Genomic DNA, 27,667 nt, shown 5'->3' on the forward strand with positions numbered 1-27,667 from the left:
ACCGGTTCAGAGTGTCCCCCCGCCTACTGCCGGAAGACAGCTGGGATAGGCTCCAACACCCCCGCGACCCTTGTGAGGATAAAGATTGATGGATGGATCAGAAAAGTGATGGTTGGGTGGATGGATAATAATCATCATAAGAAGAAGAAGTAATTCAATATTAATAATTTGTAATGGGTATTTATTTGAAAATTAACCTACATTACCAGCAAGGTGTGAAACGTTCCCGTAACTGAATTTAGAATAAACAATAATTATAACAAGTATTGTTCTTTCTCTAGCCATGGGAATCTAATGTATTGTAATTTTGAGTACGGGATATCGACACCTAGTATCGATTTTGCCACATTACTAACGAGACGCATTTAAGTGCAGCACATTCCTGTGCACGGCGCCCGCGGACCAAGAGTCACAGGCGGTGGAGATTCACCGCGACGCCTCGCTCGCAGGGGGCCGGGAGGAGCTCACCCCAAAGACAAAACTCACCTCGGACCGCTTGAGCAAGGCGGGGGGGATCGTCAGCCACTTATCCGTGGTTTGGGGGCCAGGGGAGCGGAGATGTCGGAGCTTCTGCTGAACGTGCTCGGGGAGCGGCTCGTCAACCGCGAGAAAGCCGAAGTGGACGTGCAGGCGCTGGGCGAGCGGGTGTCGCTGCTCGGCCTGTTCTTTGGCTGCGGCCTGAACGCGCCGTGTCGGCAGTTCAACGGCAGCCTGTGCGACTTCTACGGCCGCTTCAAGCAGACTTCGGAACACCGAGACAAGCTGGAGGTAGTGTTCGTCTCCTCGGACCAGGAGCAGAAGCAGTGGCAGGACTTTCTGCAGGAGATGCCCTGGCCCGCCTTGCCCTTCAAAGACAGACACAAAAAGGTAAGAAGTTGTACATTTACACGCATAGGTGCTATCATTTGGATGTCCCATTTCCAAAATGTCTTCTCTCCCCCCTTGTCTAATTAAAACTTCTCCAATTCATTTCGAAACAAGAAACATTGAAGAGCTCAGATTTCTTCTTCTCCCCCACCATCAAGTGTATGTTCTTTATATTTTGTCGTCATTCATTTAACTATATATGTATATGTATGTGTGTGTGTGTGTGTGTGTGTGTGTGTGTGTGCTGTATATATTGTGTGGAACTTTGGTTAGGTACACTAAGCACTCAGCTACAGTAGTTCATTGACCTGCATATATTATATATATATATATATATATTTTTTTTTTTTTTTTTTGAAAAATGCAATGGTTACTCCTTTGTTCACTGACTAGAAACAAGCAATTACAGTTTACTTCAATTGAATCTAAATAAAATTATAAATAAATAATAAACTAAACTGCCATAATGACAACAAAGAGAGAAAAGGAGGCCATCATATGCTCAAATGCAACAAGGCCCATACAAATTTTTTTTTACTATTTACCCTAAAGGATTACATCATCGAATTAAAAAAAAGATACTTTATTATATGTAAATGCTAGTATAGCTGAAACACATTTATATCAAATCCTTGAACTGTCCTTTTTCCAATGTCAGGTATGAGTGGTAGAAGTAGGAACTGTGTGTATTTTTAGCTGATCCTTATTTTTTATATACAGTTAAATTATATGTTTTTTATTAAGTCTATCTTCCCTTATCTGACACTGCAGAGTTGTTAAGTCATTGTTGTGTTATTGTTTGACTTGGAAGCAGTAGCACCTCCACCACCACTGACTTGTTATTGAATTTGTGAGAAATATCTGGCTTTTCGATAAAGGAATCATTATAGAAGGATGGAGACGGTCTCCTCCTGGACTCAAACAATGTCCGCTTCATACATAACCATGCATCGCTGTGTGCGTGTGTGTGTGCGTGTGTGTGCGTGTGTGTGTGTGTGTGTGTGTGTGTGTGTGTTTAAGTTGCCTTTGTTGTAAACAAATGGAGCAGTCAGCAGTATTTCAAACATGAGACATGTCCACAGCATGTGGTACATCAATTTCAACCCCCTTCATCAACATACATTATGCACATTACATTTAGAATGCATTTTGTTGAAATGCATTTGTGCTTCGTGTGTGTGATTTTTAGTTCTCTCTGCAGCATTGCAGCCCACCAGTTAAGGCCATATCTTTTTATATTTAAAAAAAAAAAAACTTTCATACTTGGAGTTTTTAATCATCTGTACTTGACTTTATATGGATATTTTAAAATATAATACATTGAGTATGTTAATTACACATTTGTATGTTATTTTAAAAATGCATTAAAACATGTATGGCCATTTAAAATGTGTACATTTAAAAAAAACACTTTTTTATTTCATACGAGAAAAATCAGTAACTTCTTTGGAGTTTTTTGAAACTTAGTTTTTGTGAAAATACAGATTTTTTTCACATATATTGTTTTCAAATGCAATTATTACAAAAAATGTTTTATAATGTAATGTAATTATTATTAAACTGTCGACATCATTTTTACTTTGTATGTACTTTTTTAAACTTACAGCATTTTTTCAATTTTATTTGTCATTTTTGTGAGTGTAATAAAATCGTTCATTTAACTTTTGTTACAGTAGTTTCTTGCTTTAAAAATTGTTTTTTTACTATTTAAAAAAGGACTAATATTTTTCAAGCCTCTATTTGATTTGTTTGTTAGATTTTTTTGAATAAAACTAATAATGAAAGAGTAGTTTCTGTTATATTTGATATACATTATACTTCATTGAAACTAATTTATTTAATTTTATTTTGTTTTATTTTTTTGCTTCTGTAAAAAAGTATTATCCTGAATGAATGAAGATAATATAAGGGTGGCACGGTGATTGACTGGTTAGCACGTCCGCCCCACAGTGCGGAGGTGCAGGCTTTGATTCCTGTGTGGAGTTTGCAAGTCACCCCATGCGTGCCTGCGTGAGTTTTCTCCGGGTACTCCAGTTTCCTCCCACATTCCAAAAACATACGTGGCAGGTTAATGGAACACTCTATATTGTCCCCAGGTGTGATTGTGAGCGTGAATGTTTGTTCGTCTCTGTGTGCCTTGAGATCGGCTGGCAACCAGTTCAGGGTGTACCCCGGCTACTGCGCGAAGACAGCTGGGATAGGCTCCAGCAAACCCGCGACCCTCTTGGAGATAAGTGGTTTCGTATAATATAATAGAATGTAATATAATATATTTTATAATTTATTTTGGTGTGTTTATCGCCAAATGTCCATATATGGTCATTTGTGTAAAATTCAAGATGGAAGTCTCCATTTCGGCAGTACTCTAGTGCAAGTTAAGATAAGATAAGAAGATAAGAAAACCTTTATTTGTCTCACAATGGAAAAATTCCCAATGGAGAAATTCCCAATTTACAGTAGCAAAATTATGAAAGGGAGAAGTAGAAGAACAAAACGTATATACATGAATATAAATGATAAAATATAGATAGAAGCATATTAAAAATGGGTGGGTGGGGGTGAGTCCAGGTTTTCAGGTCTGTCTTCTCAATAGCCTGACAGCAGTGCAATAAAATAAAGTGTGTGCTATTAACAGAACCAGTCTGAGGTTGCTGTTGTTGACCCAATGGTCATGTGACCACCTCAGGCCTCCAGCCAGAATCTCCTTGTTTTCTGCAGCTCAGCTCCAGCGCAGTGATTTGTCTTCTATTGTTCACACCAGCGCCCAGCACCCCCCTTTTGGAATCCCACACTGTACCTCCTCTTCCTGCTGTGGGTCCTGCCCTCACTATCTCCGCCCCCCTCGCCCCCTGGAAGGTTATCTGGGGTTATCCATCCAAGCCTTCCCACTGCAGGAAACATTAGTCATTCAGTATGTTTACATGCAGTGAAGAAAATCGTACTCATGCACCGATTGAGACCAGGTTTAAAAATGCATTTCAACTGGGACGTGGCACCATGAGATTGGTAAGCATGTGCATCATGAGTGGGTCGACATCAAGGTTTCAAAAAGCCACGTGTGAAACCACACAGGAAGTCAGCCTTTTTGTTTGAAGTTGCCAAATTAGCATCATTTTGGCCATTTCCTAGGGTCCTTCACAGATTGACTCAACAGAGAAAGTGATTTTGTCCAATCGCTTTCAAATATGACACATGTTCATACTAGGAAGATGGATAATGCCAAATTATGAGGGATTTTTGTCATTGTATGTGGAGCAGTCTAATTTGATGACTCGTCATGAAATTTGAAACTGGCTCATGAGTTAAAAAAAAAAAAAAAAAAAGATCCCCTGAAACCTGTTTGACGAAGCAACATGAAGTTTGGAAGACATATGTATGATGAGTAAGCCCACAAAAAAGTTTGAAGAAGCCATGATTAAAAACACACGAAGTTAGCCATTTTGGTTGGCACTGGGAAAGAATGTGAATCCACCGCACCAGGAGAAGCATTTTAAAACGGTACACATATGTACGATAGTTTTCTATCCTTAACACGCTGGAAAAGTGTCAGGTCTCTACTAAGGTAGATAGTGATTTCCTGTTCGCAAACTATTGTATCTATTTTTTTTTCCTGTTTCTTTCATGTTAGGAGCCATTATGGCTGTTGCTCATCATGGCATGTGTACATATGTGCGCGTAGGGTAATGGTTTGATCATGGGGGGTTGGTTGCTTGAAAAGTAGATCTTTGGTCAAAAAAGGTGTGGCACCCCGTGGAGTAGAGATTTCGTCTGATTGCTACCAAATTTAAACCACATGTACAGTACAGCGTGAAAACTAAATTGAACTTGGGAGGATCTGGATTTTTCAATGTTTGTGGGCCGAGCATGGCAACAAAGTTTGACGACTTTCCATAGAAGATGAAACAAGTGCTTGAATTTTTTTTTTCTAATTCAGACCCCAAAATCAGTTTGACATGCCAACATGAACTTTGGTTGACATTTCTATCATGAATAGACTTACAAAAAAAAAATCTCAATAAGCTATGCCCGAAAACACACAAAGTCTGCCATTTTGGTTTTTAAATGTCCATTTTTGGGACTCTTTCGAAAACAAAACTGTCCAGCAGATTTTGCTACCAAATTTGACCCACGTATGCTAGTCAGATGTGTGACAACATTGTTGTCATTAGAGAGAGCGGGAAAAGCTGTTTGCTTGCTGGCGCTGTCTTGACATGATGGATTCATTCTTTTGGAGTGTCACATGTGAATCAATGAGAAGCCGCGGCCAATGGAACGGCTGCTGCAGTTGGTGCTTTCATCTGGGCATTCAGCAAAAGAAAGGGAGCTCTTGTTCGAGTTTGGCCCACTGGACGTGCATTGTGCGGGCACAAGCAACGGCCCGCATGGGACCATCATGGGGGCTCAAGGAGGGCCAAGTGCACTGCAGCATGGCCACAGTGCCCGAGTAGAAGCGGCTCTAGTTTGTATGTTTGTTATAAAAAAAGCAGATAATAATCCAGTCAAAAATAACTTCACTGTTTTTCTTGGTCATTATTTTTATAAAACACACACACGCACACACTGCTTTCTTATGCACATTTGAGTTTGCATCAGTGAATGTAGCCATGTAGCATGAGATAAACTGACGCCTTTGCAGAATCCAAATGGTTTAATGTAAATGTTCCTCGTGTGTGTGTGTGTGTGTGTGTGTGTGTGTGTGTGTGTGTGTGTGTGTGTGTGTGTGTGTGTGCGTGCGTGCGTGTGCGTGCGCGTGCGTGTGTGTGGTCCAGATAACTTCATTCTCTGGGTTAGCCTTGCGTGAGCTAATGCAGTAAACAGCTGAAGATGCGCTAACAAGAAGTCTATTTTTTTTTTTTCCAGATGACTGGCTGATGTGTCATTCAATGAATGCTTTGGCTCCTTTTGCCAGTGTTTTGTGGTAACTGCCACAGTGCACAATTGAAATCGGCAGAATGGCATGACGTAATCCACTGAGGAAAACAAATCGGTGCCACACAGGAGTGCAATGCAATGCACAGATACATGTCATGTCATATAATTAATGCGGTCGCTCCTCTAGCCAGCTATTCATAATAACCATTCATTGCCTTTCACAATAGAAATCATCAGAATGCCTACAAAAAAATAAATAAAAGGTAAAAATTGTCCAGGTCATGCACAAGTGCAATGTACATGTCATATGATGAATGCTTCATTGTACACCCCTTAACAGTTGATCATCATCATCGCCGCTGTACACAATATAAATAAACAGGATGACCGGAAATAATCCACGGAATTAAAAAAAAAAAAAAAAAAATGCCCATATGGGTGAGCGCCATGTTGTCATGTCATAAATGATGTCTTAGCTTTTCTTACTGGTTATTCATGATGACTTTCACTATGGACTATACAAATCAACAGAAATGTATTTGGCCCAAAAAATGTGCATGTGCGTATTCAAAATTGTGTTGAAACTTTGCATTAAACATTTGAAAGTGGAGTAAATGGCTGGCAAGTCCCTGGAGCCGACCCCCTGCCGAGTCTCCTTTCCCGTCTCGTCGGGGGCTAATCGTCACTTCGATTGGTCTTTTCTCGCCCAATCTGTTCACACGCCATAGCAATGGGGCGGCCACGTTGAATGAAAGGCTTTCAGCTTAAGCCTTTTGTAAGAAGTACCGCAGTCCTCATCCTCCAAGGACTCACGCACACACAAACATCCAGCCAATTAGAGATGGTCGCACCACCAAAGAGAGATTAACTAACACGCGCACACAAATGCATACACATAGTTTATTACTCTTCTGAATTACATGATGACGTCTTCAGTATGACCTATAGATGAATGAAGTTTTGATCATTGCGGTTATTCATTATAACCCAGACCTTGCCGTATGGAAATGAACCAAACAAATCCACAAAGGCCGAGTCCACGGGATGCTTTTGTAGTCTGGTAGCTCACCCGGATGTCACTCATCACCTGCTCATGTTGATAGCATAGCTGTGTTGGTCACGGCAGGTGTGCTCTTCTGCTCTGATGATAATGATAACTTCTGCAATGACCGCAGTGCGACATCATCCTGCGCGCTCATATTTAATCACAGCCAAATGCTCTGGTGCACATGACCTCCTGCAGGAATAAAGAGGATTAACAGGGCGAAAGCCTGAAAATGTTTCATGTGAGGAATGTTGGCCTTTTTCCTCCAATTCCATCTGTTATGTGAAGTCAGGCAAATGTTGGCTTTTACTGGCAGTAACCCCTTACACACTGGCCAACTACCACCTTTTTATTGGTTCACTGTTCTGTGCTTAAGGCACCAATGCAGGATAAGGACGTTAGTTTATATTGGTGCACCGCTACTACTATAAGAATCGGAATCAGAATCGCCTTTCTTGTCATTGTATTGCATACAACAAAATTTGGGTGCCACTCCTCAGTGCATTTCGTAAAAAAATGAAAGAAAATAAAATAACGGTTTAATAAATACAAAACTCAACAACAACAACACAACAACAGCAGCAGTAGTGGTAGTGTGGAACTGAGGCTTATATTGCACACAGGACACATATTGCACATTAGTAGCATATATATGAGTTGCACAACACTTATAACTGTGTTAGAGTGGGCGACTGTTGGCAATTAACCAATTCAGTTCAAACTCAGTCGGTACGTGCCGGCCACCATTTAAAGTGCCTCTAATTAGTCCCAAATAAAATTCTAATGTTCTAGGTTCATTTTGATCAAAATTTTTTATATATACCATGAAAACATGGAGACTTATGCACACTGGAGTTCTACTAGTGCACCGTAGTCATTCCACTACAGCGCTGAATTGCGTTACAAATGGGGTCAAAGAGTGCACTACTACACGGACCTTAAGTTCATCTTGATGACTCATTCACTGCCAGCATAGTTAAAATGGATCTTCTTGGACTTCTGTAGCCGTCAATGGCAGTGAATGAGTTTTAAATGGCTTTTCATTTGCCGTCTGACACCAGCCAGATACTGTAAAACTAGAACACAGCAAAGTCCCGCTTCACTGAGTCCTTTCCTAAAGACTCAGACAGATAGAGACCGAAGCTCTTGGGTTGTGGCAATCTGGTGGACAGGCGATGGAAAAAAGGGGTTTCTGTTGGAGCTGGATTCTCTGCAAGTTGGGTCAGTTTCATCAAAGGCGTTTTTGTCGCTTCCCTTGTTGCTTCAGGTGTGTCAAGGAAAGACGTCATCATCATAAAGATGTTCTTCCTGTGGCGCAAACTTAGTGATGGTGTATGTTTATCTAGTCATACTGTCATTTCCCTTAGCTAAGAGATAGGGCCATGTAACCCACTTTGTGTTTTTTCGACAAAAGCGCTACGCTTTTGCCGTTCTTTTCGAGCCAAGTTAAACACGGTCATTTGGCGGGGGCCTTTAAAGCTCAGGATGTTTTTGGATCAAAAAAAGGAGTGCGTCTTAATTTAATGTGTGTGCCGAGATAGCAGATTCGACAGAGGCAGACCATGCACTTTCTTGGAACATTAACCCATGCAAACTCTGGCTTGCACACAAAAATCTGCAAAACACATTTGGTCAGTTGATCTTCTAGGTCTACTGTTTCATTTTTTTTCCCCTCCATTCTGGGAATTTTGAGTTGCTTTTGACTTTGAAAACCAAGTCTAATATTTTTAATCAGGCGGATCTGAAAGCCCATACAGTCACGTGGTTTACCCTTTGTGCTTGTTCTCTGAAGTGCACAAATGAGAAGAAGCGTTTTTTTTATCCTCGAATCACATCTTTGTTGTTCACGATGTTTAAACACCATATAAATATATAAATTCCGATTTCATTTGGATGTTTGCTTCAAACCAGCATCAGACAATAAATGACCAGATTTGGATGACACTTGGTCTGAACAAAGTACTAATTGATTAACTTTTGATTTGTGAAAGGATTTAACATGGATTAAGATTGATTTTTTATCATGTATTTGTATTCTTAATTCTTAATCTGTTTCCTTTTAATATTTTTCTTGTTTGCTTTAATCTGTCTAGATTTGGATGAAATTGGATCCGTAGCATGAAGTTGAATCATATTTGGTTGCTTGGTAGAGATAATGACACTTACAGGCAAGGGAATTGGATTAAATAATGAAACCCTCAGAGATCTTTTGTACCACTTTCATGTACTCATTCAACATTTCTAAGCACAAAGGACAAGAAACAATGAACATTTGATATCTAAGATGGTATCTTGACACATCCTTGAGTGGAACACGCCGGCGTTTATTCTGGATGGAGTGATTCCGACGATAGCCGGCGCAGTTTAATGCTGTTGGCACGCGGTCGAGCCGACGACTGAGAGGGAACATCCTGGCATTTTGTGCAAGGCGAGCAGCTGTAAGCGGACGTTGGATATAATTGCTGCCGCATGCCTGTTTAGTCGACGACTTTGCACTGCAGCTGTCTCTTTTGTCTGTACAAAGCATTGTTGACTTGGAGATCTTTTTTTTTTTTTTTAAATTTATTTATTTTGCAGAGTCCAGGCTACTTAGCAGGATGTTCCTCGGATCGTTAAAACATTTACAGTTTTCATTTCATATGAGCACAAAACCTTGAATCATAATATTTGTCAATCCCCGAGAGTCGTTTCTTCTTCTTCTTCTTCTTCTTCTTCTTCTTCTTCTTAGTGACACAAAGAGGACGGCACGAGCAAAGTGGGTCAGGTTTCTGTCGCATGTACTGCCATTTTCACATCACGTTTGTGTGTGATTGGCAGATCAAAAAGCAGCTATTATTGAGACAACCCGTAAGTGAACCATTTGTAGTTTATTCGGTGAGGCTTGACCATAGGGAGTATTAGGGCGTGTAGCTCTTATTCTGCTTTTATTTCAGAGCTGCTCTAATTGGTCGTGACTTTTAAGTGTGGATTTAGGGGTGGGTGAAATATATTGTCAATGATATCATCAACGTTGCTTTTTTTGAGTCTTGTTACTGTCTCAAAAGAAACACAAATGGGTTCACTGATTGGCTAGAAATGTGAAAATTGGCTAAAAGAGTTTTTTGCCACTCTTTTACTTCCAGGTCTTAACATCCGTATCTTCACCCCCGTAACTCATCATTGACCCATGAGAACCAGAGCAAATTTATTCAATGGACTCAACATTTGGTCAAGCTCTATCTAACCTTGTGGAGCTGACTTGTTCGAATTTTGTATTTTAATGCTTTGCCCCAATGCAATAACGAAAATTCAAATATTTGGCAATTTAGTGCCATCCATCTGTCAACTACAAAAGGTTCAAATTTTGTATAAATCTCAACACATGGCACCACACACATTCAAGATTTTCTTCCACTCACTGATGTCCTCAGAGACAGAAATCACACGTGATCTCTCAAAAATGTTGAAGAGATTCTGCGGGGACATCGATTCTGAAAAGGACCGGAGGCGGAGCGTTTGTAAGAGGGCCATGTCGGCAAGAAAAGACTTGCTTTGAAAAATACATTGCGTCTGAGGAACACGCTTTCATACAAAAAAAAAAAAAAACGACGTTGGCCACGACATAATTTGGTTTTATTTACTACCGCTTCCAAGAACAACCCGATTGTCTTTGTGTGTACTGGGCCTAAGTCAAACTGGCTTTGGGGGCAGAATTTTCAAAACACTTCCAGGATGTGCCACGAAGAGTCATTTTAATGACATCCTTCACCCACATCATGGAATGACCAAAAGTGAAACTGCCTTCGGGGCTGAATGGTAATTGTAGCTCATGTGAGGAGGGGACTCTCCCAAGCTAAAAATGGTTGACTGGAGCAACCCTGCCTCTTGTTCTTGTTCTGCTTGCTGTACTTCTGCTCTGCTTAATTCTGAGCAGACCATGGTGTCAAGATCCACTTGGAAAAAGTCATTAGTGCTTAGGGGGTGGGGGGGGGGGGGGGGGGGGGGGTGGTGTTTAATCATTAGCCGAGAGGAGGAAGTGGTGGTGAGATGAGCTTTTGTGCTTTTTCCAGGTGACGTCTGGCAGGAAGTGTGTGTGTGTGGGGGTGGGGGGGGGGGGTCGGCTGTGAGCGCATTGTTGCGGAATGCTGCTCTCCCGGAGCGCCTCATCAAGATCCCACCATGCTGAAAGAAAGACCCCCAGGGGAGAGGTGGGGGCTCTTTATTGAGCATCAATGCAGAGATTGACTTCAGTGTGGAAATTTACCAGAGCAGGCTGCTACGTGGGATCGTATCATAATGTCTGCGTGGAGCAGTTTAAGACTCATTACCCCAAGTTCTTTCCGCTGGCCCTTGTTCCTCTTCAAAAAATGTCATGTTTTTAATCATGAGGTGGCTTGACGTTTGATAGGAGTGTGACGGGCAGCTGCCCTGTTTTATTTGATAATTTTATACAGCAGCATGACTGGATACATTTCTCATTTGATACAGGTCTGCCTAATGTCACTTCAAAATAAAGTGAGAACAGTTAAGCGGTCATAGTGTGTTTTATAATTTATTATAAAGTAACTAAATATATCATGCTACATCATTATCATGTTAAGATTGCACGATTGTCTGTCTAATGTGTTGTCTTGTATTATTTTGTCATTTTATGTTAACTTTTCTTTTGATGGCGGCGCGGGCACCCGCAGCGGCTCCTCTTGTTGTATGTTGTGAGAGGGAAAAAATTTCATCTGTGCTGTATGTTGCACATACAGCACAGATGAATTTTTTTTTAATTTAAACAATAAAATTGTACTTGACTTGACTTGACTTGATATAAAATGGTCTATATCATCATAGAAAACGTTTCCGTCTTGCCCATCTCTCATATTGTTAGTCATGTAAGTCTGAGAAGCTCTGTACAAGCTCTCATTTTCCTTGCATGGATGAACTAGAGAGAAAACGTTGGTGTTCGCCTTGAGCAATTGTGTTTTTGTGATCACAAGGTAGTTCCGTGTTTAATATAAGAGTGACAGCTGCTCCCATGATAAGCGGAAGACTGTTTTACATTCCTTGCATGTGCTATGATTGGCTAGCAACCGGTTCAGGGTGTCCCCCGCCTACTGCCCGAAGACAGCTGGGATAGGCTCCAGCACACCCTGCGACCCTTGTGAGGATAAAACGGATCATAAAATGGATGGATGGATGGATGCATGTGCTATGTCAAAGTTCTCTGCTTTCTTGCCAGGAATAACTTCAAATTTCTATTTCTGTAGCAACATGTGTCTTCCTTGCCTGTCACTATATTTTTGTGGATTTAAAAAAAAAAAAAACACTGATAAACTGCAACATATTACATGGGTGTCAGGTTCAAAACGAACCGAATCCTCATCATAATGGCCATCCTCATGGCCATTATGTCCAACCAACCCCAACACACGGTTGTCTTGTTTGGCTCTGTTCTGCTCAGCAGGATGTGTATATTCCGGCAAAAAAAACACCATGTTCCTGCTCGTAAGCATTACATCGAGTGCCACTCAACAGTCTGCCAGCAGTGCTCAATCCTATTAGTGTGGAACAGCAACCAATTAGATCCGCTTCGCATTCGGGCGCTACCTCTGTATAACGTCACTGGTATGGTGTGATTGTGAACAGGCGACAGCAAGAGCACAAAGGACCCCCGAAATGTAGAACAACTTTGTTTATGGTGTCATGTTGCTATGCCAATGGAATGTTTTATTGGAGAAGTTGTAGGCTACAAGTTGGTTAATGTTTGTAATGCTTGCACGTATATTCGGTATTGGTACAAGAGCTTACAATTTTTTTTACTTGGACAAACCACATTTTCTTTCTAGTTTATTCCTCACAAGAAAAGGAAGATATGCAATGCAGTGCACAAGGTCGTCCGGGAATTGTTTACATTTAATTGGAATGGGGAGTACACAAAATGACCTTGGCTCGTGATGGTTGAGGCGAAGTTGCATAAAAACATGGAATACAGTACACAAGGTCTTCTGACCAACACTGCTGATGCTGCCACACTTGTAACTTGTAACAAGGAGCCGCCTGGCAAACACAAACGTACAACTTGTTTACTGGGAAACCGTGTTTCTCTGGGTGTTTCCGAAACACCCAGAGTTGTCCATTCATCCAAGTTTTTTTTTTTTTAATTCACTGTAATTATGGTATTGTTTTACTACTGTTACCGTAGGTTAGTGATGCACTCTTGTGCCTCCTGTCTTCTTTTTTTAAAGAATGGTGAAGAGTAGTTGAAACACAAGTAGTTGTGTGTGTGTGCGTGTGTGTGTGTGTATATAAAACTTGCATAAGTAAAACTGGCCTCTGAGGATAATTGACAAGTCTCTAGTATGTTTTTCTAGCCTCCTTTAGGTCATGCTGTATTTAAATTTTTGGCGGCAAAATGAGCGTATTTCAGGGATATATTTCTTTCTTTTTGTGGCATGAGAAAAAGTGGGTCACATTTTGCAAGCACAATCCAATTTTCCACATGGGGACAAACAGGACTTTATGCCCCTTGCCTTTGCTTTCCATTCATACGACGGAAATTTTTCAAAGGCAGTGACTGGCTATTGTTCAGCACCACACATTCCTCACTGGGTTGAGCCTGATGGATAAAAAGCAGGCCGATGTCTATCTAAGTCCTGAGGGATGAAGGCTTACAATATGGCAGATTGATTACCCTCTTAATGTCCTCCGGGCCAGGACCCCATCCTCACCGTCAAATTGTGTCACTATTTCCAAAATCACCATTTAAATTGACATGGAAAATGGGAGTTGCGCCATTAATGTGTCCATATAGCAGATGTATGAATGTTATGAATGCAATAAAACACATTCAGAGTAGCCGCTTGCTTGTTATTTTGCTTTTAGTGATGACGAATGGACTGAAGTTGAAGAAAAATGCCCAAAAAATCATGTTTATAAAGCAGCTTTCATTGAATGATTAATACTACAGTGACCTAAAAGCTAAACGAGGCTAATGTGCTCAAATGGGTGAACAAAGATGTTTTTAAAAAGTGATTTGAAGCTCTTATTCATAGTGATGCATCAGTAAAGGCGAAAAAGATAGGTTGGAGTGAGCGAAGAGGATGCTAAATGGGGCTGTCGACTAGCACAATGGCATCAGCGAAATGCTGAATTCCAGCAAAGTGTCAAATCGGAGTTTTCCGACGTCTAACCAGGAAAGGTACACTGAAACTAGGAGGTCTAAGTCGGAGAAAAAAAATATCTACGCCGACTTCGAGTGTTACTTTGAATGTTATAAAAACGCAACAAGGAAGTGAACATTTGTTGTAAAAAAGGAAGCGTGTGTGTGTGTGTGTGTGTGTGTGTGTGTGTGTGTGTGTGTGTGTGTGTGTGTGTGTGTGCGGTTTGGTTACACCTATTACACACTCGGGTCATTGTCGCAACTAGATGCTAAAAAGTAGGTCTGTCCCAATCACATGATCGTAAATTGGTCCCTATCACATCATTTTCAGCTTATTGGAATCGGGGATGGGGGTTGGGGCAAAATCCTTTTTCAAAATTGTTTGTTGTCGCTGATAGTGTAGTGGTTCACTCGCCTGACTTGTGTGCGGGCAGCATGGGATCGGTTCCCACTCAGTGATGGCGTGGGTGTGAATGGTCGTTTGTCTCTCAATGTGCATTGCGACTGACTGGCGACCAGTTCAGAGTGTTGTATGCCTTCTTCCTGACGTCAGCTGGCATAGGCTGCAGCAACTCCCAGTGACCCTGTTGAGGATGGCTGGATGTTATACAAAATTTTAAGGGCTCCAAGGGAACAAAATAATCCTGAGGGACACAAATATTGCCAAAACAAAAAATATACTGTATACAGTATTCGTTTTACACTACGTAACATTGCAATATGGTCAGAAACTGTAAACCTAGCTAGTGGGGGAACGCTGTGGGGTGAAGCTAGCGTGATGTAACAATGATACACTTAAATTGTCTGCTACTTTGCTGAATAAAGTTGGATACGCTCTGCATTAATGGGATTCCTGCGAGACTTCTCTGAAGTGTACTCAGTCACCCAAGCACTTTTAATTCCAGTCTTTCGCGATGACATTAGGTTAGTTTAGCAATTAGCATGGCTCCTCCGCCTTTCCATGTGTTAATTACTCCTCGTAATCCCTTCGCGAGGACCATACTTGTATAAAGTGTAGCTTATTCGCCGCCATTGCAGTGAGATGATGGAGGCTGTGACTGCTGAGTTAGTAGCAAAACCAACTACCCGGCTGCAGGTGACATGCACAGCCAACCAAAGCTTTTTGGGATGTCTCCGCTGTTCAGTTATCGCAAAAACGTAAAAAAAAAAAGCTATTTTTTTGTGTTTTTATGAGTTTCAAAATAAAATCTGCTATGCCTGTATAATTTTCCTTGAGATGTCCATAAATGGGCGGATCCTTTTATGTGCATGCAGCACAGTATCCCTCACCACCACTATCACCACGTCTCCAAGTTGGCCAAACATTCTGTAATGTGCAACCTGTCAGAAGCTAACCCTGATTTGGACCCCTAACCCAAGCTTGAACTCCATCTTGAAAACCCCTACAAAACGATATTGAATCAGGGCTCGAAGGTTACATTCCTCACTATTAAGTTTTGGGAAGGAGATGCATGAGGTAGGCTGCACCTGGAAACTGGCATACAGGAGGCAAACAGGTGTGAAGGTTTAACGAGGGGAGGAAAAGGCTTAACAACCCGGTACAGTATACTGTGTCACTGAGCTCGGGTAATGCACACACGGTTAACATCCTGGCCCTCAGGAAAGGAAAAGCCCACTTGTATTGTGCGTGGAAAAGCAAATAGATGTAACATGTAGGGACATGACTATAAATAAAGACTCTTTGAATGGACGTTGACATACTTAGCCCTTGGAGCTCTCTGTGTGCTTTTTTTTTTTTTTTTTTAATTACAAGCAGAGATCTATGTCACCATGATTTATGAGGCGACCACTCCGCTTCGGGAAGCAGACAAAAAGTGGGTCACAAAAATGAGATCCATCGTACGATCTGACAGTGTTTGTGCAAAATGTGCTTTGTTTAATGCTTGGCTTGAAAACCTCTTTTGAAAGTCGAAGGCTGGCTTGAAAACCTAATTTGAAACACTAAAACAGCTTCAACCCTTATCTTTAACCCTAAACCTGCCTTCAAACCTCAAATTGAAACCCTAACTTTGCATCAAACCCTAATTTGAAACCTTAACCCATTTTGAAACCCTAATTTTAAATCCTAACCTGGATTTGAAATCCTACTTTGAAATTGTAACTGTATCTTGAATCACTGCACCAATCACTGTGAGGCCGACATGCTAACCAGTAGTCCACCGTGCTACTGAGAAACCCTAACCCAGCAGCGTATTTAAATGTTCCCAACAATCGTTCCTGCGTTTGAAGCCCAGCAGCAATTTGGGTGTGAAGCATGTGCAGAAGAATAATCTTTTTCAAATGATCCTTCGCTGTGGCAACGAGGTGCAAAAGACTCCTAATGCGTGTGAAATGTTCCCCTTTTAAAGTGCCATCAATATTCATGTGTTGTGATGTCGAAAGCACGCGAGGAGGAGGAGGTGGAGGAGCTGTGGGACGTTAGATCCAGGGTCAAATGGAGGTCACAGCAGGGAAGCTTTCCAACCCACCCCCAACCTCCTTTTCTTGTTGCAGAAAGCGGGATACCACTTACTGCAGCCCTATGGAGTCTGCCGTGTGTGTGTGTGTGTGTGTGTGTGTGTGTGGGGGGGACGGCAATGAATGCTGACTGCGGCTAATTGAGCGTCAACGCGTACAAACGAAGCTCATTAATGCGTTTTGTGCAATTATTAATATGTTATGAAGCTGTAAACACTGCCACATTCAGCTTTTACGCCAGCCGCTTTTCCTTTGGGCCTTTTGAGCCTATTGCATCTTATTTCCTCGCGTTACTGCCGGCAGACACAAAGAATGCACCTGGCTTTCCAAGCCACGAGTCGGCCCACCAGATTCAGGCCTGAGGAAAGACATGGAGAGAGTCCAGCTGGTCCATACAAAAGTCAAACCGTTGGCTGGTTGCAGCTGGTCCAGATTACAACCAACCACAGGTTCACTTCTCTATGCCTGGTAGAGCAGGCGTTATTTCTTCCATCTCTGGACGAATTTAATCACCTGGAGTAATCAGTGAAATGTAGATTTTGATTGTTTTTATTATTTTTAATTATGATTATTATTGCTATTAATTGCTAATTGTTTTAATTTTACAATTTTGCCCACACCCTTCAAAAAAGGGGGACAGGGATGAGGGTGGTCTGACAAATGCAAAATGCTGCTCACTGACACATCTGCAATTTTTTTTTTTAAATATACTACCTTAACCTGATTTCCAACTAAGCAGAAAATAGATTGGTTGACATTGTATGTATTTATTTATTTTCATTTTAAATGAACATGTAATATTATTAACACTATTTTGAAAGTTGAACTTAATCTGTTCTTGAACCCCTAATTTGAAATGCTAATTTGAACCTCATTTGAAACCCTAATTTGAAGCTCTAAACTTCTTGTAAAATCCTCATTTGAACCCTAACTCTAGTTTGAAATGCCTATTTGAAACCTTAACTTAAACTCAAATTTGAAACCGTAACCCAATTTGAAACCCTAACATTAACCCATGTTTGAATTAGGGATAGGCCCTGAAAATATAAGTCCCCAAAATAAAAGCATCAAAACATTGAGAAAAAAAAAAGAAATATGCCAATCTGCAGGTTCTACCGTAATCGGTATTGGCCCTGCAAAAACTATATTGGTCTATCTTTACTTTGAAACCGCAAACAGGCTTGAAACCTGAATTTGAACCCCTACCTTGAAGCCGTAATTTGAATCCCCAACCCAAACTTGAACTTTGAAGCCCCAACCCTGTCTTGTAACACTTCTAACCCTCGTTTGAAGTACACATTTGAAGCCCTAACATAATATGAAACCTCAAACCCCTATTTCAACCCCCAAACCAGGCTTCAAACAAAAGGATGTGGGCAGAGCCTTTGACTGTCCGTGCAACACCAAACCCCAAACAACTCCAAAGGGCTCCAATCTTACTGCTCACACACAATCCCCGGTCCAGCGCACCTCCACCCTCCCGACTTGCCCAATGGTCCATTTCGAATAGTTTCCACATTACTCGTTTTTTTTTCTGTCACCTGCTCACTGACACATCTGCAATTTTTTTTTTAAATATACTACCTTAACCTGATTTCCAACTAAGCAGAAAATAGATTGGTTGACATTGTATGTATTTATTTATTTTCATTTTAAATGAACATGTAATATTATTAACACTATTTTGAAAGTTGAACTTAATCTGTTCTTGAACCCCTAATTTGAAATGCTAATTTGAACCTCATTTGAAACCCTAATTTGAAGCTCTAAACTTCTTGTAAAATCCTCATTTGAACCCTAACTCTAGTTTGAAATGCCTATTTGAAACCTTAACTTAAACTCAAATTTGAAACCGTAACCCAATTTGAAACCCTAACATTAACCCATGTTTGAATTAGGGATAGGCCCTGAAAATATAAGTCCCCAAAATAAAAGCATCAAAACATTGAGAAAAAAAAAAGAAATATGCCAATCTGCAGGTTCTACCGTAATCGGTATTCGCCCTGCAAAAACCATATTGGTCTATCTTTACTTTGAAACCGCAAACAGGCTTGAAACCTGAATTTAAACCCCTACCTTGAAGCCGTAATTTGAATCCCCAACCCAAACTTGAACTTTGAAGCCCCAACCCTGTCTTGTAACACTTCTAACCCTCGTTTGAAGTACACATTTGAAGCCCTAACATAATATGAAACCTCAAACCCCTATTTCAACCCCCAAACCAGGCTTCAAACAAAAGGATGTGGGCAGAGCCTTTGACTGTCCGTGCAACACCAAACCCCAAACAACTCCAAAGGGCTCCAATCTTACTGCTCACACACAATCCCCGGTCCAGCGCACCTCCACCCTCCCGACTTGCCCAATGGTCCATTTCGAATAGTTTCCACATTACTCGTTTTTTTTTCTGTCACCCTTTTCATGCTCTTTGTGATCAAACCAAGGAACAAAGAGCAGATAAGAGTGAAGAATGTACCCTCTGCCATTGTGACTGTTGGATGCCTGTCGAATCTCAATGCAGCACGTAGCTACTGAGAGCTTTTGTACTCCTTTATGCCTCCCCCTTGTCCTTTTCTTCCTATTTTTTTTTTAAACTCCATTAAAACTGTTCACCTTACAGAGGCAAAGTTTAGGGCCTCTATTCAAGCGAGACGCTTTTGTGCCCGCACATAAGGTTGCACGGAGGTGGTGCTAGAGGGGAGACCTCGCCTCTCCTCCACCTCCAACCCCCCCCCCCCCCCCCCCCCCCCCAGCACTCTGACATTCTAGCACCTGTTTCCCGTCACAAAACCATTAATTTATCACTGAATTATTAAGCGGGGGAAGCGCACACAATACGTCTGGCGCTCTTTTGACACCGAGGGGCAGGGAATGGTTGCCTTGGCAACAGGAGCGGTGGTAAAGGTGGCGAGACAGCGGGGAAAAGAAGGAGGGAAGTCATCATCGTCTCAAAATTGAATTTATCCCCCTGATCTCCTCGCGATTAAAATGACGGGATCAATAAAAGACGCGGCAATAGCGGGGAGACCCCTCATGTGATAGCGCTTAGATCAGGCGAGCCCACAGTTTTTTTTTGCATGAAAGCTACTTATAAAATGACCCAAAAAGGCAAAATTATATCAAATGTATCCATTTATTTATTTATTGATAAATATACTTACAATCCATCCATCCATTTTCTGAACCGCTTTATTCTCACAAGGGTCGCGGGGGGGTTGGAGCCTATCCCAGCTGTCTTCGGGCAGTAGGCGGGGGACACCCTGAACCGGTTGCCAGCCACTACATGTACTATATGAAGTTCAGTTTTATTTTCTCGGCGGCTGACTGAAAGAGAACAAATAGACCTGCTGTCAGTTGTCCTACGCACTCAAAAGTTGATCAAATTGTTCTGGCCTTTACTGCAGCAGCCGTTTTTAGAAGTGACGTGACGATAAAAGTATCCAGGTGACACTGTTTTCCAAAGTGGGGTTTTTTTTCCCCTTTAGAGACACCAGGCGTTATTGCTTTGTCTCTAATAGCATTCAATGAAACAATGTTTGTTGGGGATGGGGAGTGGATCAATACGGAATGTGATTGTTCCCGCTTATCGTCTCCTCCAGAGACTCTCACCGTGAAAGCTATCGTCTGCGCTCTCTGCCTGGTGTCCGAGTGGTTTGAGGGCAGCGCGGAAAATGCTGAGCTGTATGTTTAAAAATGGAAGACTTACAGCCATTGCTTTTTTTTCCCCATCTGGTGTGTTTGTAGATGAAGCTGTGGAACAAGTACAAGGTGACTAGCATCCCGTCGCTCGTGTTCGTGGACGCCGCCACGGGGAAGGTGGTGTGTCGGAACGGTCTGCTGGTAGTCAGGGATGATCCCAAAGGTGAGCCTTCGCGGTGGCGTAAACAAAATGGACACGATGACGTGGTGTGAGGAAAGGAGACTCGCTGTAAAGCCAACTGCGCATCGGCCCACAGTTGTGCCGTGATATTGCTCACGTCATTCACACTGTACGTCATTTTCAAGATTGTGTGTCGCTCACTGCTGTCAGGGTGTCGTTTTTCCCTTTTGCCTCTTTTCAGGCTTTTGTCGCCCGCTTTTCGCCCGCCTTCCTATGTGCTTCTTTTCGAGATTTTATGTGGCACACCGCTGTCACTCTTGATCAATTTCTCTCTGTGCTTCTTTATTTGTTATGTTTTTGCAGCAATTGTGTGCGCTATACTGCAGTAAATTTGTCAAATGTGGGCATATAAAGACCATCAAGACTCTTTTGTGATTCAGGGTTATGTAAATAACTTTGACTTGACGTGTCTAACTTCTCCTACTCTGTGACAATCTTTTTCCATTTTTTTTTTTTTTTTTTTTTATGGTACATTCATGGTACAGTGCCACTGCTACTTTTTTAGAATTTTGTGCTGTTAGGCTGCGTCATTTCTGTGCTTATTTTTCTGTTTCAGTCACACTGTCACTTTGCACTTCTTTTTCGGGATTGTGTGTCACACGCCACTGTCACTCTTTCATTTCTCTCTGTGCTTATTTTTCAGGTTTTGTTTTGAGCTAGCTTTTTTTCAAGCCGTCGCTCTGTGCTTCTTTTGTGTGGCACACTGCTGTCGCGCTATGTCACTTCTCTCATTTTAAGCTTCTTTTGTGTAGCTGATTTTTGATATGCTGGCACACGGCTGCTGATTTTATGGACTTTTGTGTTGTATGCCGTCTCATGTTGCTGTCAGGCTTTGTCATATCTGTGCTTCTTTTTCAAGATTTTTTTGTGGGATACTCCTATCATACTTTAAACACTTCTCTACACTTAGTGTTTCCTTGTACCATTCGGTGCTTCATTTTCAGTGCAGCACACATGCTGGCACTCTTTTTTCACCTTTTGTGTAGCACTTTCTAGTCATGTTTCTTTGACTTTTTTTGTACTTTTTGTACTTCTTTTTCAGGCTTAGGTGGAACACAGTGCTGTCACATTTTGCTAATTTTTAGGCTTCCGTAATGCACATTCCAGTCATGCTTTTTTACGTTTTTCTTTCTGTGCTTCTTTTTCAGGCTTTGTGTAGTATGTGGCTATTGCGCTTAGTCACTCTCTCACTTTGAGCCTCTTTATCAGGCTTTATTAATGCACACTCCTGTCACATTTGTAACCTTCTTATTCTGTGCTTCTTTTTCAAGATTTTGTGTAGCTCACTGCTGTTACAGTAGCATTCTGCTTCTATGTAGCATGCACTCCCGTTCTTTTTTGGGGCTTTTGTGTAGCACACAGCTGTTACATTTTGTCACTTTCCTCACCATGTCCCTCTTTTTCAGGCTTCTGTTTAGGCCACTTCTGTATGGAGTATTGAGATTAACGTAACGTTTACATTCTTTTCCATGCTGTCGCAACTTTAGTGGTGTACGAAAAAGCGATTAGTCATGTGAGAGAATTGTATGCTGAAGGCGACATAGTAGAGAACCAGAGTGGATTTCTTTTCTTTGTGACAGCTTTTACGGGCTGGCTAATGAAAGCCAGAACAACCCTGCGGTGCTCGTTGCATGATTCATTAACTGTGCTTGCAAACGAATTGGCGATGGAGAAGACATAAATCTCCTGTTGCAGAACAACAACATACAATTCACTTGTATTACGGTACTCATTATGTATGTATTTTTATTTTAAGGGGATTGTTTTTCTTGTTTTATGTTTTTATTTGCTTCACGGGATTTTTGTTCACATTTATTGCCATTTTTGTGTACTTAATTCATATCAGTTTACTTAAAAGAAGTTTACATTTTTATATATATATATATATATATATATATATATATATATGCGTGCATGTGTGTGTTGTGCACCAGTGATGACAAGTGGGGAAAAGAAATGTGAAAGTGAAAATTTACACAAGCAGGCATAATTGGATAATAATGTCTCAGTGAAGCAGCACGTGGCTCATTTTTGCCTTCACTGCTTCTGTTTCTCATGATCGGTGTAAAAGCAACTGGTGAGTTCGTGAGAAGACCTTGACGTCCATTCTGTGCGTTTTCTCGATAAAATCTCTCCCCTTTTTTAAGCAAGGTGTAAAATACAAAGAAACTTATGGTTTTGCTTCTTGGTGTTTTCCAGTAAACGTTTGTCACCACAACGCAGCTAAAGTGTAGTAAGTGTGACTGTAGCTGGCGAGTTCGTCAGAAATCCTTGTACACTGCATTCTTTGTGCTGTTGCTCCTCATTAAGAGGAATAAACTAGGAAGGCAACTCTTGGCATTTTGCCATATACGATGTATGTTTGTCATCATGAGTTTATTATAAGTCGCCGTGTGACAGCAGCTGCCATGTTAGCCAATGTGGGTGTATCGTGGCGAGCGTTCTCCGCATGGATGAAAAGACTGACTGGAGTGCCTGCAGCCAGTGTGAAAGATGGAGAGTGTGCGAGTGGCCTTTTTAGCCTCAGGACCACAATGAGCGGCTGTTGAGCCGCAGACGTGTCATTCCTGCCTAATGAAGCCCCGTGCATAAAGCCGCCATTATGGAGCGGCTGTACAGGCCGTTATTTAGGATTACCTCCGCTGCCCGCCCTCCCCGGATAACTCCACTTTCTGCTGCCCGGGGCAAACAATGAAGACACCATGAAAAGGAAGTGAAAGTGTGAACCAGCACTGGAAGGAAGGAGAGGATGAACTGCATCATATCTCTGTTTGCATGGACTGACAGCACTCTCCAAGACAGTTTGATTAGACGTAGCTAGATCAAATTTGATGGGCATGTAAGGCACAAAAAACGTCTTCAGAAGCCATGCATGAAAACACAGTGGAAGTCAGCCATTTTGACTCGAAGGGTCCAATTTAGGCTCAATTTCTGTTTCCAATGGTCCTTTGGATACTATCTTGCCCTAAAAAATGTGTTTGATTGCTAGCATTTGAAGCATATGTACTAGAAAAATTCTCAACACTAAATGTAGATTGAGTTTTCATCATTGTGTCATGGCAGGTCAAACAACTTCGCCCGCTCATGTTTTTTTTGTTGTTGTTTTTCAATTCAAACCCCAAAGCTATTTTGACTTTGTGACATCAAATTTGGGATGTGTGTTTATCATTATTAGACATTGTTATGAGTATTTGTGGTGTCAAACAAATCCGTTGAAGATGCTGTTTGATGCTTATGAAATGCATCTGTTACGTTCATCAAAAACTAAAAATTGCCCTCGATGGTTTCAAAAACACATTAGGTTCTGATCTCAAAGTTTCAAAAAACAACACCCATGTCAGGTTCATTCGAAACTCTCAACAGATTTCAACATAATCTGTGGTTGCTTCTTCAAAGACAGGAAATAGTTTTGGATGGCGATGGAAACATGTTCATTAAATGAATCCTCAAAGACTCTCCATAGTCTTTGTTTTTAGTTATCTTCCAGACTTTCCAGATATCCAAATAACTTCTAAAGTCTTTCGCACAGTGTGGAAATGTGCAATTGCGGAGTTCCTAAGACTTTCTCCATTGTATTGGGTATTGCTCATACCCACTTAAGTACAACTGTTTCACCTGATGATCGTGGAATTGGCACTTGTTTTAACATGTCCCCTCTCCAAAAGACTTTTCCAAAATCAAAACATTTCTCCTTCTTAGTTCCTACGACTTCACCACAGTTCTGAGCATTGGTCAATCTGTTTGCGTGCAGTTGTTTTCATCGAAGCTCTTGAAATCTGCACTTGTTTAGAAAAGGCTCCAAAAGACTTAACCCCAACTTGGCGCATACATCTGTAATTGTCCTTCTTGGGTCTTCAGCAAATTCCTTGGAATTTTCCTGTTGTTCTGCGTATTGGTCGACACTTAAGTTGCAATACAATACGTGCGATCATTTCCCCAGCATAGAATGCAGCAAATGCTGTTTTTATACTGGCAAAGAGCAAACTTCCACCTGCAGTCACTCATGATCACGAGAAGGAAGTTCAATAAAAAACAAATTGGGCCGGATATTCATTGAACTGATTTTTACATTTGAAAAATTAAAGAAAAAAATTGTGAGATTGTCACATTCAACTGAGGAAAAACTTCTATTTTCTCACATTCAGATGTCTTTACAAGTTTAAATTTTAAAATGCTCTTCTGGATTTTCATCAAACTGTGTAATGTTTAAAATGCAAAACTACAAGTGTGATCGTGTAACATTGTGATTTCTATGTAATTTTAAATGTAAAAATAGTATGCCAAATATTTATTCAACTTTTTACAAAAAAATAAAAATAAAAAGTAATACTATGCTATCGCTAAACTGTGCTGAAAAAAAATACCAATGACATCATTGTTTAATCAACTTCAATTTTGCAGTTGACTACAAATAGTCTTTTGTCATTCAAACTTTAGCAGCAGAGGTTCCAAATGGACCTCTAGGCCGGTATTTGGACAACACCTGCCTTATATTGTTCCCGCCCTCCTCTTCACAGGCCTGGAGTTCCCCTGGGGGCCCAAACCGTTTGCAGAGGTAGTGGCGGGGCCTCTGCTCAGGAGCAACAGGCAGTCGACAGACAGCGCTTCCCTGGAGGGCTACTATGTGGGGGTCTACTTCTCGGCGCACTGGGTGAGCGTCTTTTATGACGTGACATTATTGACTCTCGCCTCAGAGGCGGCGAGTGAGGTTTGCATGAAGTAAAGATCTTCGCCATGGTTGACTCTACCCCTACTTTCATCTTTTGTCATATTGTTTCATCGTCCATGGAGTTTGAAAAAAGTCACAAGACTTATTTGGCAAAGGAGAACAAAATATGCATACCCATGTTTGAATTTGGGGATTAAACGTGAGAAATGTGCAGGAAAATAAATACTCAAATACAGAAACATGAAAATGCTCCTAAAGTACAGTCATGATTTATTTTTTTATACTCTCATCCCAGCACTGGCGCAAACGCTGGTCCCAGTTGACCCTGAAGCTGCCAATAGCTTCTATTGAGGGGTTGGCTCGACCAAACCACAATCACGCATGACACTGAGATGGACCAGAAAGAGAATTGTTTTGCACCACAATACCACCAAGCACCAAGTCATTAGGACTGCAAAGGCAGAAAACGGGTCTGTCGTACGCCGTAAAGCGCCCCCAAGCGATGAAAAATGGAATTGCATTTTGGGGCAAAGGTTTGAATATTCCTTGAAGGGAAAAAACATCATATTACAATATTGTAGGAGTAATATAAGGAGAGTAAAATAATCAGTCAGAATCGTGAAAAATGGCATTGCATTTTTGGGGCAAAGGGTTGAGTATTTGGGCCTTGAAGGGGAAAAAAACATCATTACAGTATATTACAATGTTGTAGTAGTAATATAAGGAGAGTAAAATAATCAGTCAGAATCTTGCATTTATTAACACTTTAAAAAAATTCACAATTAGGACTAAAGTCGGACTTTACAAAACGAAACAAATTTCACAATTACACACCTTTTCTTGAAAAAATATACAACTGTAGTGTGAAACGAAAAAAAATTCTTCTCAACACAATTAGTACTAAAGTCGGGCTTTACAAAACAAATTTCACAATTACACACATTTTCTTGAAAAAATATACAACTGTAGTGTGAAACGTTTTCAACTATTTTTTTTTTCCATCCATCCATTTTCTACCGCTTCTCGGGGGTCGGGTCCTTCAGACTTCCCTTTGCCCAGCCACTTCTTCTAAGGGAGAGTCTGGACACCCTGCGGAGAAAACTCATTTCGGCCTCTTGTATTTCTATATTTTTTTTCCTTCATTGTAAATAATAACAAAAGTAACTTTTCTCAATCGATTACAACATTTTTCTTGAATAAATATGAGTACTACCAGGAAAAAGATGCTTCATCTTCATGATATACCTGTAATACATTGCTTTTGTCTTAGAAAAAAAATGACCACTTTGTCACAGGAATAATAAAGTCTACCTATTATCTGTTTTGATGTCTTTTAGTGTCCACCGTGCCGTAGTTTGACACGAGTGTTGGTGGAGTCGTATCGCACGGTCAAAGAGTCGGGTCAAAAGTTTGAGATTGTGTTTGTCAGCGCTGACAGGTAAGCTACCATTATACAGTGTACTGGATTAGGTCTATTTCTTGAGAGACACACATGTCTAATTTATCCTTCCTGTAGGTCTGAGGAGTCTTTCCAGCAGTACTTCAGCGAGATGCCCTGGTTGGCGGTGCCATATTCAGACGAGGCTCGACGCTCGCGACTCAACAGGCTGTATGGGATTCAAGGTGACAATGTGCTCCTCTCGCAGTGCATTCAGACACACGGTATAGAAACACAGTGTCCCAATTTAGGAGGTTTTTGTTGTTGTTTGTTTTGTTTGGGTTTTTTTTTTGGGGGGGTGGGCGAGTAACGATCGGTCTATTTTTTTTTTTGTTGTTGTTTTTCTCTTTGGGTTGCACATGAAAATTTGACCTACTTACGCGCTTTTTTTTCTTACCATGATGTCAATTCTGCACGCCTCCAAGCGTGCTGTGTGCAGTTTAGAAGATGTCCAACAGTTTTCGAAAGGAAAGGAACCAAATGTTGGCTTGAAGCTGTTTATTGCCATTCCCAGTTGAAGTTTACTGTCAAAGTAAACATAAAATAGAGAATTGTACGTTGTGTATTTAACCAAGCCACTTTACTTTGTCTTACATAAGCAACAGTACTGTTGCTTCAAACAACTGGTATGTGAACACAAATGGTGCAGCAACATGTACCGTATAGACCGAGCATACACACAGACATAAATTGAACTGCGCAACACCACATTTTAGTCAGAGATAGCTTTTTGTGTCCCTAAATGTATTTTCTATGCTGATTTAAAAGAAATACATCTTTGCTTTTTTTTCTAGCACCTCAAATTTTTTAAATATTTTCATTTATTTTTCAAGCAACTTGAAAGTGTTTACAATACAAAATATATGTGCTTGCTTGATTCATTTTAGCGTGTTTAATGGATTATAGTTGAAGAATTTTAAAGTGGCCCTTGCATCCTTGCATTTTTATGGATGCGGCCCTCAAATGAGAAAGTTTGGACACCCCTGCTGTAAATTAACAGAATGGCTATAAACAATCCATAGTCAGAAAATTTGCATCTGGAACATCTTTTTTTCTGCCTTAGTAGCTCTTTTCTGAATTGCTTAGCTACTGTAGAATCCACACTTATATTTTCACGGTTGACATCCTAAATTGTCAGGATTGTATCTCTCATTGCAGCTTGGAATTTTTATGAGCTCCTGGATTTGCTCTGTCATCCAGTTTGTGCTACTATGCTCCCCACTCTTCCTCTTCATTCCCTGACTCAAATAAGTGAAGCTAGGGGGGGGTTGCGAGGTTTTTCCTGCAAAGCA

At 41.0% G+C, this 27,667-nt stretch overlaps 1 protein-coding gene across 1 annotated transcript in view; it reads left to right on the forward strand.

The window, feature by feature from the left end:
- Positions 1-365: 365 nt before the first annotated feature.
- The window catches only part of nxn (nucleoredoxin), a 30,341-nt gene continuing 3,039 nt past the window's right edge, over positions 366-27,667 (forward strand). Inside the window, exons 1-5 of the mRNA XM_019892691.1 lie at positions 366-867; positions 20,133-20,250; positions 24,786-24,919; positions 26,275-26,375; positions 26,454-26,560. Of these exons, the coding sequence (XP_019748250.1) occupies positions 559-867; positions 20,133-20,250; positions 24,786-24,919; positions 26,275-26,375; positions 26,454-26,560 (769 nt within the window). The 5' untranslated portion in view covers positions 366-558. The remainder of the gene's footprint in view (positions 868-20,132; positions 20,251-24,785; positions 24,920-26,274; positions 26,376-26,453; positions 26,561-27,667) is intronic.

Source organism: Hippocampus comes, unplaced genomic scaffold (assembly GCF_001891065.2).
Source record: "Hippocampus comes isolate QL1 unplaced genomic scaffold, H_comes_QL1_v1.1 scaffold72, whole genome shotgun sequence".
NCBI lineage: Eukaryota > Metazoa > Chordata > Actinopteri > Syngnathiformes > Syngnathidae > Hippocampus > Hippocampus comes.